The 17,784-nt window shown below is 55.1% G+C and overlaps 7 protein-coding genes across 7 annotated transcripts; 3 read left to right on the top strand and 4 right to left on the bottom strand.

Moving 5' to 3' along the window:
• Positions 1–629: 629 nt before the first annotated feature.
• J4E88_000054 (uncharacterized protein) lies at positions 630–1,571 on the bottom strand (the record flags this gene model as incomplete). Its single annotated transcript, XM_049393735.1, has 3 exons — positions 630–1,274; positions 1,325–1,541; positions 1,567–1,571. 3 exons carry the CDS (start codon positions 1,569–1,571, stop codon positions 630–632), a joined length of 867 nt encoding a protein of 288 aa, XP_049259564.1.
• Positions 1,572–2,878: 1,307 nt separating this feature from the next.
• Positions 2,879–3,247, bottom strand: TIM9 (protein transporter tim9; the record flags this gene model as incomplete). Its single annotated transcript, XM_049393734.1, has 3 exons — positions 2,879–3,073; positions 3,124–3,193; positions 3,240–3,247. 3 exons carry the CDS (start codon positions 3,245–3,247, stop codon positions 2,879–2,881), a joined length of 273 nt encoding a protein of 90 aa, XP_049259563.1.
• Positions 3,248–4,316: 1,069 nt separating this feature from the next.
• On the top strand, positions 4,317–7,581 carry J4E88_000052 (uncharacterized protein; the record flags this gene model as incomplete). Its single annotated transcript, XM_049393733.1, has 3 exons — positions 4,317–4,482; positions 4,632–4,787; positions 4,835–7,581. The coding sequence occupies 3 exons, from the start codon at positions 4,317–4,319 to the stop codon at positions 7,579–7,581; spliced, it is 3,069 nt and encodes a 1,022-aa protein (XP_049259562.1).
• A 2,185-nt stretch (positions 7,582–9,766) lies between these two features.
• On the top strand, positions 9,767–10,927 carry J4E88_000051 (uncharacterized protein; the record flags this gene model as incomplete). The annotated part of the gene is made up of 1 exon (XM_049393732.1): positions 9,767–10,927. The coding sequence occupies one exon, from the start codon at positions 9,767–9,769 to the stop codon at positions 10,925–10,927; it is 1,161 nt and encodes a 386-aa protein (XP_049259561.1).
• A 693-nt stretch (positions 10,928–11,620) lies between these two features.
• On the bottom strand, positions 11,621–13,228 carry J4E88_000050 (uncharacterized protein; the record flags this gene model as incomplete). Its single annotated transcript, XM_049393731.1, has 1 exon — positions 11,621–13,228. The coding sequence occupies one exon, from the start codon at positions 13,226–13,228 to the stop codon at positions 11,621–11,623; it is 1,608 nt and encodes a 535-aa protein (XP_049259560.1).
• Positions 13,229–14,042: 814 nt separating this feature from the next.
• J4E88_000049 (uncharacterized protein) lies at positions 14,043–15,161 on the top strand (the record flags this gene model as incomplete). Its single annotated transcript, XM_049393730.1, has 1 exon — positions 14,043–15,161. One exon carries the CDS (start codon positions 14,043–14,045, stop codon positions 15,159–15,161), a length of 1,119 nt encoding a protein of 372 aa, XP_049259559.1.
• Positions 15,162–15,431: 270 nt separating this feature from the next.
• J4E88_000048 (uncharacterized protein) lies at positions 15,432–17,616 on the bottom strand (the record flags this gene model as incomplete). The annotated part of the gene is made up of 2 exons (XM_049393729.1): positions 15,432–17,369; positions 17,425–17,616. 2 exons carry the CDS (start codon positions 17,614–17,616, stop codon positions 15,432–15,434), a joined length of 2,130 nt encoding a protein of 709 aa, XP_049259558.1.
• Positions 17,617–17,784: the final 168 nt, after the last annotated feature.

Raw genomic sequence — 17,784 nt, 5'->3', positions numbered from 1 at the left:
ATTGATAACTAATAGTATAAATGGCGACCGCGAGATTTGTGGTTGGCGGGGCTTGAGTGAAGCGTGAAGCATACAATTGAAGTAGTATCGGTGGCATAATCGAGGGTCCGAACTTGTGGGCCTGCGGGTACGTCATCCGGCCTATGATTAGCACCCAGCAACGGCCATCGCAACTACCTGCGTTCGCTTCACATGCTACTACAACACTACGATTTTCTACTATCAGATTCACATGGGCATCTCAAGTCCAAAAAAAAAGATCAAGACCTCACAAGGGTAGCGACCATCTACCAGGCGTACAAAGAAAAAGCGTGAACAGGGTCTAACACCGTACTCTGTTCATCTCCACAGTCACATGAATGCTATCTAAACATGACTTTTGCTTCATTATACTCATCCATCTTTTGAATCTATAGTCTTTCTAGGGATGTCACATATAAGTAGGGGAATGAGACCTCCACCACCTCCCCTCCGCCTCCCCCACCCACCCAACGTCATCCGTCTTTGATCAGCACCAGCGCTGGAGATGTCGCAACCAGCCGTTGCGGCTCGATTAAGGTTCTATAGATCTATGGCGCATATTCAAAGTCTTCACAAACAGAAATTTACTATGTGTACATAATATCATCCTAAAACCCCGCCCTAACAGCCCCATCCAACCACGCAACCCCCGCCATAACCCCGTCCACAACCCTCACCCTACCTCCCTCCTTCTCCCCCAACTCCTCCACACAAGCCTCCCTCACCATCTCATCCATCCCCGCCATACCCGCACAACCCAAACAAATCGCACCCACGTTCCCCTTGCCCAGCAACCTCTTAACCGCATCCTTCATCCTCTTCCTCACCTCCTCCGCCGGCGCATCATGCAGATCCGTCGCATTGAGCCCCGTTGTTTCCACACCTGCAAACCTTTTACCCGCGTCTGAGCCCGTGCCCAAAAAGGCGATTGTAGCATCCGTGAGGATGGTCTCCCAGACTTTGCCCGTGCTTACTATGCCGAACTTTTCGTCGGGGTGGATAGCTTGCAGAGAAGCACCAACACTAGCTTCGAAGATACCTGTAACAGGTTTCCTCGTATCTCTTATGGCGGGTTCTTCTTTGAGGAGCGGGACGAGCGGGTGTTGGCTGTAGCACGCGACGAGGAAGGCATCGTGGCGGGCGAGTTGTTCGCGGAGAGCGGGGAGGCAGTGTTTCACCGACTCTGCGGCGTCGTCTTCGTTGTTGATGCTTTTGGGGCCGGAGGGCGCGGTGAAGTACTCGTGAGCGGTCTGCTAGCTGTGGTTAGTTGCTGGGTGGGGTGTGGTGAGTGGTGCTGATTAACGTCTTTGAACTGCAGGGCGTCGACGAGCGGCTTCAGGCCGTTGGTCATTTGCTCCGTGGAGTTTGGGTTGATGATGAGGATGGACCGCATCTTGCTATATCGTGGGTTGGTACCGTTCTGATATTCACCCATTGGCTTTGCTTGGAGCTGTGTGCCTGCGCGGTTGCCCCGCCATGAGGTTTGACATTGTGGCGCGTGATGGATTTGGGATGTGGAGCTGTGACAAGGATGTGGGCTCTGACGTCATGTTCCAGACTGTCTCCAGCTTGTTTGTTGTGTACACAGGGACAGATGATTGCGCGCGACGGGTGTGGAGGTGCAGTGAAGAACAGACATGTTGTATTAGGCTACTGAGGGTATTGTGAAGCATGAAACTGCGTCGCAGATGTATGCCCGTGGTATCGCCTAACTTCTCCTTGAATTACGCGCCGCCATGCGTATTCAATCGCACCAACGCCGTCGCAAGAGGAAACATCGAAATGTGGGATATGAAAGCTAGCAAAGTCAGGACTGATCATCGCAGAGTGTCGTGCAAAAAGCTTACAGGTCGTGAATCGTCGTCAAGGGTCGGCGACTAGCTTAGCGGAAGCAGCTGAAGCGTCCGCAAGAGAAGCGGAAGGGAGCGCGACGGACGCCGTGACGGTCAGCGACAACACCACCACCTGGTATCTTGTCAGCAACTGGTGTCTGTGTCCGGAACAGACGGCTCTAAAGCGGGTCACTTACCGGCGTGCTTGCCGCCAAAGCCCTTATGCCACATGAGACCCATGGTTGCTTGTGTTTGTTGGTTCGTAGAGGTAGTAGTTTAGGTTTGGGAGTTGGCGAATCGCTTTCTTTGTGCAGAGTTCTTGTTGTGGTGTAGCTGGAAGGTGATCGCAGCGCGTGTGTTATATAGGAGGTGTGTGGGAGGCTGGAGGCAGATTCAGGGCAAGAACAGGGTCGGTGAAGCGGTAGCTGCTGCGTCATAGGCTGGCAGCCAAGGGCTTGGGAGATGCAGCACAGCCACCGCTAAAGGCGATCATCGTGGAGATTGCACGAGCGCACACAGTACAGCCTCGATGTCTTCGTAGACCTGTGCGCGCTTGATTGGCCGCGTCTGGATTCCTTCAAGATTGCCCATAGTGCACGCAAAGTGGTGCGCCACAACACCGTATCTTAGAAGGGCCGAACTGGTGTTTCGTGGCACTCTCATGACGACGTTCGCGGCTGTGAACAGCTAGTATCGGGATTTGGGCGTCTTTAGCTTGTCAGCTGCGACTCGATTTGCACGCGTACAAACCGGCTAGCCATCTGCAAACACATTCACCGCACATTTCGTCCCAGATAGGCATTAAGCGGAGACATGTGACAGCGGCAACTGAGCGCTTGTTAATTTTGAGTGCAAGGTTGTAGCTTGCTTGACCAAGGCCATAGATCATAGCCCGCTCCCAGCCAGATTCCAGAAATCATTTCTATTGTACAGATGTCGTGATCCAAATAACATGAAATAGCCACCGCCGCCGCCGAGCCTGCTACCGGCTCATAGCTAACGACGTACGCTCATCTCGCAGAATTTTATCTTCCGCCCATGCCACCTTGTTGTGCCATGGCAGCGTTTTGTTCTTGGAAGCGGTCGCCTAATCGCTGGGAGCCCTTCATGTGCTTGTCGACGCATCGCATAACGCAGCTCTCTTCGCGCGAGGTGAGGGACTTGCTCTCGAAGCCGTTGACGCAGTGGTCGAAGCATTGCTGGACGAGGTTGGAGTACATCTGAGATGGTCAGTATTATGGTCGTGCAGGACAGAATGCGGATGTCGTACGTTCATGAATTCCTTCATCTGCTTCTTCTCCATGCGCGACTGCAGCTCGCGCTGCTCAGATGCTGTGAGTCTACATGCGATTAGTTATTGTGATGCCAATTGGGGCAAGTACATACGACTCCATGATGCCCGGTCGTGTGTGGTGGCAGGATTATTGTTTACGGAAGGGTGGCTCGACGCGGAAATTTGGTATGACGTCGGGTGGTTGTCTGGATGCTGTGCTGACGAGCCTGCACCCAAAAGTGTAGACGCGAGCTAGGCCACCAGGCGGCCCGTCCACGCTCTCCAGTCACCGAACCACGGGAAGCAGGCGTGGAGACTTCACGGCAGCCGCATTCAGCGGGTCAATTCTGGGACAGATCTGGGAAGGCACTTGGGACAGAATGTGGCAATGGATGCGTCGTCTTTCATCATTGATGTCTTGTCGCACCAATATTGTGTGGCTCCCGCTGCATGGCCGTACCAGTACCTGACCTGTACCTTTCCCGCCAAGACGGTCGTTATTATTGGAACCGACTCCAGCATAGCAAAATAATAACACAATAACATCGCCTCTTAATACCAGCTGCATCCGCTACCCGTATTGATCGTCGCTGTATTTTGCCGTCGAGGGGCATCAAGCCTCGCGTTTGTGTCTGTCAGTCAGGCGACGCCGTGCCGTCTTCCTTGGATGCTCACAATTGGCCCGCAGCCACACATCACGGCCGCTAACCTGCTGCTCTTCGTCAGTCGAGCAGCGGGCTGCCACTCGACTGCCTCGCCCCGACTGCGATCATTGCCCTCTCCAGACGCCGACCCTGCAGGCCCAAGTCGCCTCGAGCCACAGTTTCAGGCGCGCCTCGATATTGCGCCCGACCAGGCCGCTGAACCCTCCGACGACATCCTGCAGCTGTACCTGTACCCCTAACCGCCCGTCGCGTCCTAGACCCAGTCTCGCGCCAGCAGCTCGCTCGCTCTGCTCTCCACCAAGGAAGACGTCAATATTGCAGGATCCGCCTACACGAACGCCGTCACGACCCCGCTGACATCTCGCGCACGCTCGCTACCTCGCTTCCTCGACTCGCTACCCTCCGACGTCACATAGCGGCCCCCAGACAGCTGCCGCCTGCCCACTTCGGGCCCACCTGTACCTGGACACCACGCCTGCCATATTACATACCCAGAGCGCGACGCTCTCCACACCACCGCCTGCCATGGCTCCCGCAGGCACCCACACCAACCCCAACACGCCGCGCGTGCGCAATGGCGAGCCCCAGCCCGCCCCGTTCGCGACACCAGAACCTGCCTCGTCGCGTCGAGACTTGACGTCGTGGTGGAGGCAGTTTAGCAAGCGCCCCGCGAAAAAGGAGGACGAGAAAGGTACGACACCACTGCCAGCATTTTCACATGTCGAGTCCGCGAGTTCAGCCTCGTTGGCGGCTGAAGCCCAGCAATGCGCTGCGACTGTGCCTGCAGCTCCCCGCCTCTTCTTGTCGCGAACAATCACTGACTGTTGTGGCCGCACGTAGAACCCGCCCTCCCTGGCATCTTTGGTGTACCCCTCATACAAAGCATACCCTATGCCAACGTCGCTATTTCGCTATTCAACGAGCACGGCGAAAGCTACATCTATGGTTACGTCCCAATAGTGGTCGCCAAATGCGGTGTCTTTCTGAAGGAAAAGGGTCAGTGAAGCTAATCCCATCACCCATCAGCTGTTAACAGCGCACAGCAACCGACGTAGAAGGCATCTTCCGATTAGCAGGCTCCGAGAAGCGCATCAAGGAACTCCGGACGGCCTTTGACACCCCACCCCGCTATGGAAAAGGTCTGGATTGGTCCGGCTATACTGTACATGACGCCGCCAATATTCTGCGCCGCTACTTCAACAATCTCCCGGAGCCTATAATACCGCTGCAACATTATGACCCGTTCCGGAATCCGCTCAAAGGCCATCAGGCTGAGGCAGTAGGCGCCAGTGAAGGACAGCAACCCTCAGTCGGAGGCTTCGATCCCGATGCGGCTGTGCGCATATATCAACATCAGATTAAGGCGTTGCCGTCTTTGAACCGGCAATTGCTGCTGTACATCCTAGATTTGCTCGCAGTCTTTGCCGCCAAGGCTGATGTTAACAAGATGACAACATCCAATTTGGCTGCCATCTTCCAGCCCGGACTGCTCTCACATCCGCAGCACGATATGTCTCCACAAGATTATCGTCTGAGCCAGGACGTGCTCATCTTTCTCATCGACAACCAGGATCACTTCTTAATTGGTATGGAAGGCACAGCTGTCGATGAAGGTACCGTTAAGCACATTGAAAGCGGGCCTTCTACCCCACAGGCAAGGACACCCACCACACCTCGCAATAGTTCCGGCATTGGGCGATCGGCTTCGACCACTTCGAGCGCTGGTGCAGAAAGCCTTCGCATGTATGGCGGCGTCCGCAGGAATGTATCCACGTCTTCGAAGCGTTCACGACACTCGCCCGCTGTTCCCAGCCCAATTGCACCATCATTTGTCTCGACCACGACATCTGGAGTGCATCGAAGCAATACGCTGCCCTCAAAGCGCTCCCCGGGGCTTGGGAGTCCCCGCTTCCCTGCTGCAAAGCAAATCGGCCCTGAAGAGACCAAGAGCCCTCTTTCGTCTCCCATGCCTCCAGATATTGCTGATGTTCCTGAGAATGTTGCCCCACAGCAGGAGATGGAGTTGCCTATACGAACGAAGGAAGCCCCACAGTCGGTCGCACCCGCAGCGGAGCAAATACCAGCCACACAGCCTGCCGATCAGGAACTGCCACCGCCACAACGTGCGCTGACCATGCCACCGAACAAGATCGAGATGCCGGTCCCATACCAACCCTTCCCCCAACAGGGCATGGCTATGCAACCGGCAGATCCTGCGCAGAATAGACCCGCGGTCACACCTGCCACCCACAACATGCCAGGCGGGTTCCCTCTGCCGTCTCCGGGCGTCATCCCACCGAGTCAGCCCACTACTCCGAACGTCGTCGCCCAGTCGGCCCAGAACCTGTTACCTTCAAGGTCCACCACTCCAGGTCCACGTAGTCCTCAGCGTAGTCCTCGCCACACGCCAACACGTGAGCGGTCAGAGTTTTTGGAAGGGCCTGTCGACTCAGGTCCGTCAATTGAGATGACTCCTGCTGTTCGTACGTTTACCCAAATTCTAGCCAAGGTCGCGGCATCCCCTCCAAACGAGTCCAAGGAACCGAAAGACGGACGGAAACCGAACAAGCTTCAGAAGAAGAGGCTGCCGAACAGTATCAGCCAGAGCACGCATAGCTCTACGCACTCTCTTGGTGGCAGCGATTCAGGGTTTGGTGGTCAATTCTCTCACGGACCTCCTTCGCCACTGCAGCCACCCTCGCTTCCCTTTGCCCATGGTCAGTCGCACGCAAACAGCTCTAGAGAGGTTTTGCAAGACACAGGCTCTTCGCGGGCTTCCGGGAACACCCTCAAACCTAGCATGTCGCCTTCTGCTAGTTTCAGATCTCATTCGACAGCAACAGAATACTCGGAGAACGAGCAACTGGAAGACCAACCAAGAGAGGAGAAGCGCAGTTTTTGGAAAGGCCACAGGCGAGGAGAAAGCAAGGCAACGCCGACAGCAAGTCAGACAGATCTCCACGGTTCAGTACCTGGCGCCGACAAGAGTATGAGCTCGTTCGCCAGCAGTTCTGGATGGACAGGAGGAGGGCGCCGAAGTGGGCAGTACGAGTCGAATCACGGCTCTGAAACGTCGATGCTATTCGGCAGCAGTCCCCCTGATCACGACAGATCCGACAAGAAAGGTGCATTCGACTGGTTCCATAAGCGCCGACAGGATCATAAAGAGCGTTTAGATCGGAGAGAAAGAGCCAAGAGTCCACCGGGCAGCTCTAGTCATCTCCCTTCTCCCCAGAACATGATGAATTCAACAGAATCCTTCGCCGTTCGAGGACGAGCACCAGATGTACCACCACCGGTGGAGGAGCCTCAACCTAAAGCAGACAAATCCAGCGACGTCACGCCTACCGGGATGAGTCCAACACCCCCGAATGTACCTACGCCGGGAAGCCCGAAGCCCAGGATGAGTCCTGCCATGGCTCTGCGGACAGATCTCCCAGCTGCACTGACTGAACCCCGATCAGTTGCGCGATCTCCGGACAGGAATTCCAAGTCACCCGTCACTACAACGCCTCCTGTGCAGCCATTCGCTAAAGCACCATCACCTCTAAATGTCGACAGTACGCAGCAGGTAGAAGCTGGTGCAGCGACCCAACCCGAGGCCTCAACAAGTATCTCGGAACCTGTTCAGCCAGTGTCAACACCTTCGGGGCCTCTTCACTCTTCCTCCAACTCGACTACTACTGTCACTCCTCAGACGGTCAACCGGGAGACAAATTCTGATGCAGCGCCATCTGATGGTCAGTCGTCGTCGCCCTCGTTCGTCGCAAGAGGCGAGCCAGCGCCTTAGAGACCGCGGTGGTCGCTGTCGACCTCAATGACGTACGAGCATGAGTTCGGAAGGAGATGTAGGAGTTCAGGGTGTTCATGGATTGAGCTTGATGGGTAGAGTAGTGCACAGCACCCTTGGCAGTCTATGATGGGCCGAAGAAAAAAGTGTATGTGGCATGGGAGATTTTGCATACGGCATATTTGCCATGAAACGATGAAGCGTGCTAGCGAGCATTCTCTGAGCGTTGCGATGATGCATAGCGTTGTGGCACATATCAATGATAATTCATTCTCATTCTTCATGATTCACTGCGTACTTGTGCCAGAGCTTCAAATCATGCAAAATGTCGTGAAAGAAGGGAAAAGCAATTCTGATCAATATAGAACATGTTGGGCAACACAGCGTATACATAACAGCTAAAGAGTACGGTAGCTGTATTGCAAGATACCCCACACTTTGATTAGTACGGTAGAAAAAGCAACGTTACATGTTGAGTAGTCGAGTACCGACGCCGTCCAACGACCGCGCTGCCGTCTCTGCCGAAGTCCGCGTCCACATCAATCCCTCAACATGAGCACAAATAGCTATAGCGTCGTGGCGACATACACTCATAGTGCGATGTGCCGACATGTCTAGATGGTGCGTCTGCGTCGTTGCATATCCAGTATCCCCACCAGTGAGATGCATCTAGGCCACCGTAAATCGAGTCTTGCAGTGCGCGTTTTGATGTTGCTGATCTACTAGCTCCATTTGCAATGCGCAGCGCGCAGTAGGCGTGGGCTATTTTTAATTCCAGACAGGCAATGATTGGAACGCTGGCTGGCTGGCTAGCCCGGGACTGGACGGCAGCGGAGCGGAGTTGAAGTGCGTTAGACAAGCTTCACCAGTGGATCAAAAGGTGAGAGACACGAGGAGGTGTGAGAGCACGTCTCGCTTTGAACACGAGGAGATGATGGTGATTGCGAAAAGCAAATCTCAATTCCACAGGCAATACTTCTGGACCAAGAATTGGAAGTGGAAGATTGCGATGACGATGCCATTGCAATGCACACATCGCAGCGACTACCAATACGTCGAGTGCTCCGTGAGAGCCTGAGCAGGGTTTCAATATGCGAACAGAGCAACACTTGGTCCCCCGGCGGACCGCGGGCAAGCTATCATCGGGTTGAACGTTCCAATTCGTCTCGCCGGTGGCTCGGTCCATGCATGACGTTCTGGCTTGCGACCAAGCGAGGCCACTGGCGCGGAAAGGGCTCCAGGCTCCTACCGTTTCTGCGTTTGCAGGGGGTGTTGCATATACCGACCCCGAGGTTTACGTGCCAACTTTTTTTGGTTCGTGTTTCAAGGCCGAGGTTTCGATGGCACAATTGTCTGGAGTATTGATCGGTTGCGCTGCGACAGGAAGGGCTGGTGTGAAGATGTTTGGGACTCGGCGTGCGCGAACATTGACTAGAACTAGATGCACTGCAATAGTTCCAACTGCCAGTTCAGTGGAGAGCACTGGAGCATGATCTTCAGCGGAAAATCGGGATGCTGAAGCTTGGCTCGTTTAGGGCGTGGTCAAGAGGCGAAAGTGACGATGGGATCCATGACAAACAGCGGGTCCAAACCTCGTGTTTCTGTCAAGTAAGACGCACCTAGCGGCACCTGTATCAGCAGCGCCTTACCCAAAGATGCTTGGTGCTCAACTCGTACAGTGACCGTATCGCCTTCTGCCTTAAGGACTGATCTGCCGTTTCTCCTCATCACTATCACACGCTTCCAACGCCTTTTTTTACCGACTTTACGGTCCACGACTCCGCTTGTTTCGACTGACTCTTGCGAAGACCACACTCGTTGTTGAGATCACTCCGAACGGCCAAACGAATAATTACGCTCGCTTTCTTTTCTGAGTCGGCAAAAAGAAACGGGAACGTTGAACATCAGCACTTGAGGAGTCTACAGGCTATCGATTATCGGGCTGTGGCGTCAGACACCTGCAACCCAGCCACTCGGAAGCGACAGATTCTGTGTAAGCCTGCTCTCCAGTCCGCGACGTCTTCGCAATCACATCAGCCCATTGCGCTTTGTAGTTCTTTTTCTTGTACACAATTTACGACCTTGATTGCAGTCATGACGATCTGCTAATACGCTTGTCGCAGTTTCTGTTCTTCTTCGCTGAGAATTCACCTTCGCTTTCGTTCCGCACGCCGATTCCACTACGATGCGTTCCTTCTGCCAGCTGGCCGTTCTGGCCCTGCCATTGTTCAGCACTGCCGTTGCTGCTTCACCAAACAAGCGAGACGACCACCCAAAGACCATCTACGCGACTGCACAGGAAGCGTTCCAGGACTTGTTGAACGCGCTGCCAGAGGAATCTCTACAAGCAGCATTGAGCGGACTGAAGGACTTCAAGAATGGCGTGTTTGAGTCGCACCACCGCGGCGTCGAACATGTCCACGAGAACAACCCAGCGCTCGCTACAAAGCTCATTGTCGACGCTGTCAACGACTTGAAGAAGAGGCAGGCGCCGGGCAATGGCACGGCTTCCGCCACTGAGGCTTCAACCCCACAACAGACAACCGAGGACGCGCCTTCATCGCAGGCGAGCGAAGCTCCTCCACCAGCAGTCGAGACCACCGTAACGCAGGTCCAGACACAACAGGGCACCACAGTCACCCAAGTACAGACCCAAACACAGCAGCAGACTCAACAAACCCAACAAACTCAACAAACAGAACAGCCCCAACAGTCCCAGCAACCCTCCGACGACGCACCCCCCTCCACCGTCACCAACACGCAACAACAAACCACAACCCAACAAGCCACCACGACCGTCCGCCAAACCACGACTCAACGCCCCGCCATCATCCCCGTCGAAGCCACCATAACGCAAGATGGCACAACCGTCGTCCGCACCACACGCGTCCTCTCCGAAGTAACCGCCTCCGTCCCCGTAACCCTCGTCCGCACAAACTCCCAAGGCAGCACCGTCACCCAAACCGAGAACCGCCCCGCCGTAATCCGCACAACCACCGATTCCGCAGGCCGCACAACCGTTACTACGTCTGCGGCTGACTACGCGCCTACCGCCGGTGAAGTACAGACTGCGACGGATGAGGCGGGAAGCACGTTCTTGACTACGTACACGCCTGGTGGTGGGCTCGTTAGCAGCATCAAGTTGATTACGACGACGGATGCGGAGGGGAGGCCGAGCACGATGACGAGTTATACGTTTGTGGACCCCATCCAGGCGACGCAGGCGAGTGGAGGTGATGGTGGGGATTCGACGGAGCAGCCGAGTGTGCAGACGGGTGCGGCGGGCGTGAATGGCGTGCCGTTTGCTGGGGCTGTGGGCTTGGGCGCTATGGCTTTGTTCTTTTAGATCAGGTCGCCAACTCCTCTGTTGCGTAAGAGAATGAAGATGGAAAAAAGGGTATATATAACGAGAAACACGACTGCTTTGCATTTTCAGGGTTTTTTTACTACTTCGTTTGTATATTAGCGACGTCGCTCCTTTTTCTTGTTCGGTTCGATTGGTTTGGAAGATACCCGATACACGCTCCTTTATGATTTATATATACGGTGGATGGATTTGCAGTTTGAGTTTGTAGTTGGAAAGGGGGATGGATGTGCATATACGGTGTTGGTGTTTGGTGGGATGGGCGACTGGGTAATGTTTTAGCATACATACACGGAGCGGATTATTGCTCTTTACTATCCTTCGGTATATATAATACGACGATACAAATTTTGAAGAACATCACTTGGCGTGTATGCCGGGTCGTAGTGCGCTTGCAGTTGCCATATTTGGAGTGTGTGACTACGAATCGAAAAGTATGGAATGCGTATATGTTTATGGATTCTGATCTGAAATACCTACTGAAAGAGAAGATATCGAGGGGTATTGATGTTAAATCAAACGCCAAGTGTGCCATGCTCAATCGCTCATCCTACCATTCCTCCCATCCAGCTCTACGCTAGAAATCCAGGATAACATCTCCAAAAACCCATATCCTCTAATCACCTTATATGATACAAAATCACCAACCGTCTCCAATCAATTCGCCAGCCCGCCTCAACGCGCCTTCGTAGCAATAAAATACTCGACGCTCTCCCCCGCCCAACTAACGCTATTCGTCCCACTCTCAAACCTCTCCTCATCAAAAAGCCCAGCAATACTCTGTTCATTCCTAACCCCCTGTTTCGCACCGCCGCCAAAACTCTCCAGACTAACGACTTTACAGCCCTGTTTCAAATCGAGAAACTTCTGCAACAGCAGATTATTCAGCGTCTCGCCAAACACCTTGTTGTTGACCAGCACAACGTCAGCGCGGCGGAGGACAGCGTCGATTTCAGGGCTTTCGAGGAAATCGCCTTCGATGAGCTCGATGCGGGGGAGTGCTATGTTCCACAGCTTCGCCCGCGCTTTGAGTTCAGAGGCTTGTTCTGTGCCGAGCGAGGCGGCGAGCTTCATTTTTTCGATGCCCCAGCTTTCGGCGCCGGTTTGGAGGGCGGACTGGAGGACGACGTTGCCGACGCCGGAGCCGAGGTCGACGAAGGTGTGGGTGGAGTTTAGGCCGGTTTGCGCGAAGATTTTGTGGACAAAGGGGGTTAGGAGTTCGCCGTAGGTTGTTTCTTTGCCTTCGACTTTGCGGAGGCGGTGTGCGTGGGGGGAGACGATGCGGTTGTAGCTTTGGGCGGTGATGCGTTTGACGAGGCTGAGGGGGATGGCGTGCATTTCGTCGAGGATGCGGGGTATCGTGCCGTTGGCGTATTGGTCTTTGATGAGCTTGTTGAACTTGGCGAGTTCTTGCTTGAAGAGTTCGGGGTCATCTTTGGTTACGGCGCGCTTGAGGAGGCGGACGGTGCCTTCGGCGTCGGAGGAGAGCTCGTTGGCGAGATCGGGCGGGAGGTAGTGCTGGATGATTTCTTCTATGCTGAAGTAGATGTCTTCCAGTGGACTGTACTCCTCGTCCACCTCTTTCCGGGCTACTGCCTCGAACTTTTCGGGACGTGACAGGCTGGGGTACTGGAGTTCGACGGTGAACTTCTTCTCGCTACCGGGGAATGCGGACTTGTAGGCTTTCGCCCCATCGTCTTTTGTCATCTCGAAGCCGTGCTTCAGAATGCTCTTCCCCGACACGGCCTTTTTCCTTCTAAATGCGGCGTTCTCTTGCGCCATCTTCATCATATCCGACGCGCCATTTGATGTGCCGTTCGCAGTTCCATTCGATGTGCCGTTGACGCCATTCGGTTTCGCCTTGGCATCAGGCTCTACTATCCGTATACGTCGCTTCAAGTCCGGCTCGAGTGCGCGGTTCAGACTCATAGGCTCAGTGCTACTACTCGCTGGCCGCGTCTTCCTTCGCTTGACGCCGAGCCGACTGGTATCCTCATCCTCGCTCGACTCATCGCTGCTGGCCCATTGCGGCGTGTCGGTGCCTTTACGCTTGTTGGTCTCGACACGCGACACGGAAACCGACTTGCGCGCGGGTTCCCGCGAGACTGTTTGCGAGCGCGGCGTGGACTGGTATCGGTTCGTTGGCGGGCCGGATGCGCTGTAGCTGCGTGTGCCGTTGCCGGGTCTCGCGTGCGGCGATGGTGAGGGGTTCGCTGTGGGGGCGGGCGCCTTCTTGACGAGGACGGTTCTCGTTTTGATCTTGGGTTTTCCGGGGACGAACATGACGGCAGCGCCAAGTTAAAGTTTCTAGGTGAAAGCAGGGTTGTATGCAGAAGAAAAAACGGGGGATGAAACGCGGCGGGCCGGTGCAGATGTGAAGGAGCGTGTGGCCAAGGGCAGCCGCGAGTGAAAAGAGAAGGACGTCGAAGGGAAGGCAGCAGGCCGGTCAGCCAATACGGAAGGAGTCGCACGCGCAATGGACGAGATACGTGACCCAGCGACGCCCCAAGCCTGTACGCCACTGCACGTCTTACCGGGATTGTCTCGCCTATCCGTCTTGGCACTGTCCCTGCTTCTGTCTACCGACCTGACCTCGCATCACTCACGCCAAGTATCATCAAAGGCCCGATATCGTCAATTCCTGGACAGTCGATTCAATGGCAGCTTCAATATAGTGGTGCTTTCACTTCAACCGCGAATTGATACGGCCCACGCCACGATACATTCACGAACGTCGTTGGGACAGAGGAATCCGGGTAATCAATACCGCCAGCTTGATATACTAAAGCCGTATCACACGACTCCCTGTCTACCTGCGACATTGAAGTCATCTTTATGAAGATCATGAGTTATCAGCAGCGTAGTCTTCAATATGTAGAAAATCAGTTAGCCACCCAGGCCTTCCGTCTCCATACCAGCCCTTCACAGCAGTCTCATGAACAAGGTAAAAGTTCAGTCTCACCGCAATAACTCTACAACCTTATCTATTGCGCCATTGCTCATTGTTTTGACATTACCTCGTTAATTGCTATTGTTATCTGCTGTCCTTTTCACAAAAGCCGATCTTCGAGAAGAGTCGAAAGCAGCTCATCCTCTGATGCGTACAGTCACTGGTGAGCTCGTGGTCTGCGGTAACAACCCAAATATCCCAGAAGTCAGCCGAGGAGCCTTGACAGAAAGCCGTTTGGACCATGCATTCGACCCCGACGACACCTTTCCAACGGGTACCTTCACGTTGGGTTTACTAGCAGATGCATCGATCGCACTCCGACGAGAAGGCAGTGCACTAGAGATGGTGGACGAAGACTCATGCTCAGACTTTATAAGTTCCACCCCCCGCTCACGACGCCACGCCCTAGACCCCAGCACCTCATCATCCGTCAAAGCCTTTCTCGCGCCCCAGACAGACTCCCGCATCCCCCACGGCCCAGCCAACCAACCCCCAACCGACAAACTCCTCAAAACTGTCCCTACCTCCCTTCGCAACCGCGCCAAATCACTTCATGAACCTCAACCCCTCTCTTTCCGCTGGACCCTGCCACCCAACGCGCGCTTCCGCATCGGCGATCCGGAAGCCTTCGCTGCTCTGCAAGTCAAGAATGTAGAATGGTACGTAACTACTGGCTTACTAGTCGAAGACTTCACGGGTCTACGCTGGAACGCAGGAAGCTACACGTATCTTCTGTATTGGCATGTAGAGGGCATGCCAACGCCCGACGGTGTTGCAGATGCGGGTAGGAAGTGGTTGAGTATCAACCCAGGTTTCATGCGCGATTGGCAGAAGGAGAAGTGGGAGAGGGAGTTTGGGGATGAGGTGTTGGTTGTGGAAGATGAGCCTGCGACGCCGATTGTTGAGCGAGAAGATTCGGGTTTAACCGAACACCCCATTCCTGTTGTTACAGTGGGTAGTCGGCCGCCTACGCCGAGTCGAGAGAGGTGTCTTCTTCCGGGATCGAAAAGCGCGTTGAGGAGTAGCTGTCAGAGTAGGCCGGTGTCTCCTTCGCCGTCACTTGTGTCTGACACTGGGTCTGAGTCGCCGAGGAGAGAGAAAAAGGTAAGATTGCTGAGGGAGAAGCGGAAGAGGATTGTGATGTGGGAAGCTGATGATGATGACGATGTGCCGGTAGCAGAGGAAGGTAAGTTTGTTGAGACGATGGTGGATGAGGTGGACACTCTGAGTGATAATGAGGGGAGGACGGCGAGGAATTGGGGATGATGTGATGAAGGGGATAGGAGAGAGAAGGCTTTCCTTGGATGTATGGCCAAAAGCACTAATTGCAGTAATACCGTCGATATTCGCTGCCACTTCACCACATATGCTACCTGAGGTGTTGAACACAGGCTCGCCGTTGAGCGAAAGCATTTCGCGACCCCATGTATTTTGGTGGTAGCATATCTCCAAGACACACTCTGCACACGTGCTGCAAGTCGCACATTAAATGCCTACCAATAATCATACATCCTAGAAGAAAACCCTCCCAACCGATCAGCGACGTCGGTCCCGGCTACGGCTCCTTGCACTGCGGCTCCTCCGCCTACGTCTATCCCTATCATCACGTCCCCTATCTCTGCTGCGCTCACGACTCCTCTCTCTAGGCTTGCGCTCGCGCTCTCGATCTTTATCCTCGGCCTCAGCAGCGGGAGCACCGCCAGGTTGGTAGCAATCAGACTCCAACCGCCTACTACCACGGTCTCTACCGCCATCCCAGCGGTCATAGTCTCGAGCCCTGTAGCCACGCGCACGATCACGGCTATCATCTCGCTTGCGAGGCCGACTATCATCGCGCTTGCGGTCACGGCTGTCTTCGCGCTTCCTCGCACTGCCACTGCCAGTACCTCCACCGCCACCGGGTACATAACGGTCGATGTTCTCGGGGCTTCTGGAGCGACGGCGGCGCCCGGATGCAGGCGATCTCTCGCGCTCACGACGGCCGCCTCGTGAGCGGGAACGTTCTCTGTCTCTGCGACGCTCCTCTCGGGGAGGCGACGGACTGCGCGTTTCATAACGTGACTTGCGGCGGCTGGTGTGAGTCTCTCGTGAGCGGCTGCGACTCTCGCGACGGGACGGCTTCTCATCTCGGTCGTCGCGATCGCGTCGTCTACCGTCGTTTGAGGGCCGGTAGGAATGTCTATCATCCTCGCGTCGGGAACGGCGGTCGTCTTCGAAACGTGAGCCACGCCTGTCGTACCGACTTCCGCGGGACTGCGATCGGTTTCTGCTACGCTCCCTCGTGCTGCGCGCGACACTGGGAGATCTGCCACGCTTTGAAGGCAATTCAGGTCGCTTGCCATCCCATCGGCCCTTGTCCGCGTCTGTTGCTGATGGGGCATCTGTCATAGCGGTATCTTCGTCCTTCGCAGCCGCATTTGGCGTGCCTGGAGCGGGGGACTTTGCGTCTTTGCTAGGTGACCTTTCAGATCTGCTGTCAAGCCTGGCCAGTCGAGCCTGCACGGGATCGCGGGGAACGAGCGACTTGGGAGGTTGAGCTTTTCGCATAGGTGGTTCCAGTGATTCTGATCGCGGAAGCAGAGGCCTGCGTTGTCGTGACTTTTTCATTTCCGCACTTTCCTGTAGCAGGAGCTCCAATGCCGTCTCATCGTCAACTTTGATGTCTTCAGGCTTGATCGACAGACGGCGTTCAGGCGACCTGGTCTTTGACCTGCTCCTTCGCCTGCTCCTGTCTCGTCCACGCCGGTCCCTTTCACGATCGGGAGTCCTGCTACGGCCGCGACCACTGCGATGGCGACCACCGCGATCTCGGTCATGCTCCTCTTGAAGACGGCGCTCTCGCTCAGCGTCTTCTTCGCGGATCTTCTTGAGACGGGCTTCTCGGCTCTTCTCATGCTCCTCTCGCTCCTTCTCGCGGCGTAGACGCTCCTCTTCTCTCTCTTTGTCAATTCTCTCTCGGTCCTTGCGTCGGCGCTCTTCGTCTTCCTTGTCGCGCTCTTCACGCTCCTTGCGCCTGCGCTCCTTCTCCTCTTGTCGCGCCTTCTCACGGGCTTCGTCCTCTTCCTTCTCGCGGCGCTTGCGCTCTTCCTTCTTTGCCCTCTCCTCACGTTCTCTCTCACGCTCAGCCTCCAACTCCTTTTCTCTCCGGGCCTCACGCTTCTCTCGACGAGCGTCTGCTTCTTTGGCCCATTCCTCTTCGCTCTTACTGCCTCGCTTCTCCTCTTCTGCAGCCGCCTCAGCGCCTATCTCGGCAATGCGGTACTCGCGCATTTTCGGTACGCCATGCTCGTCAATCAGTTTGTCCAGCAGAGTATTGACCGTGTTCATAATGTTGCCGTATATGTCGCTGCGCTCGCCCGCGCCTTCTATAAGTGTAGTCGCCATTCGGGGATCCTTGGACAGCAGCGAGGGATTATGGTCGGTTTCGCGGTCGACGAGCTCCTTAAGAGCAGCTTGCAATTCATCCTTAGCAGGCTGGCACGCGAAGGTTAGCCTAGCATATAACGATAATCAATCGTTGGCCACCTACTCCTGACACATATTGCTTCATCAAGTCTCTGCGTATGTCGTCGTATGCGCCCTTCTTACGGAACATGTGCACCAGGCTGTCGATGGCCGATCGCTTCGCCTGGGAAAGCGGGAGTTCCGATGGCCTCAACTTTTTGCGCATAGTCGCAGCGCCATCGCTTTCACTTGGGCGCTTGCGGCCAACTTCCGCCATGGTTGAGTTTACGTGATTGCGATCTGTCGTTTTGTGTCGTTTGTGTCGCGGCCCGGCGCATGGAGACGGGGGTGGGAAAGGCTGGCGAGCAGCAAATGACGTAGGGGGCTAGACTGGTGCACCAGCTCAGAATGAATAGTGAATCGATTGTAGAGCGAAAGCTAAAAA

Source organism: Alternaria novae-zelandiae (assembly GCF_023758075.1).
Source record: "Alternaria novae-zelandiae strain BMP 2774 chromosome Unknown scaffold_1, whole genome shotgun sequence".
Lineage (NCBI taxonomy): Eukaryota > Fungi > Ascomycota > Dothideomycetes > Pleosporales > Pleosporaceae > Alternaria > Alternaria novae-zelandiae.
The sequence above is the reverse complement of the archived record's forward strand: the minus strand, read 5'-3'. Positions and strand labels throughout refer to the sequence as shown.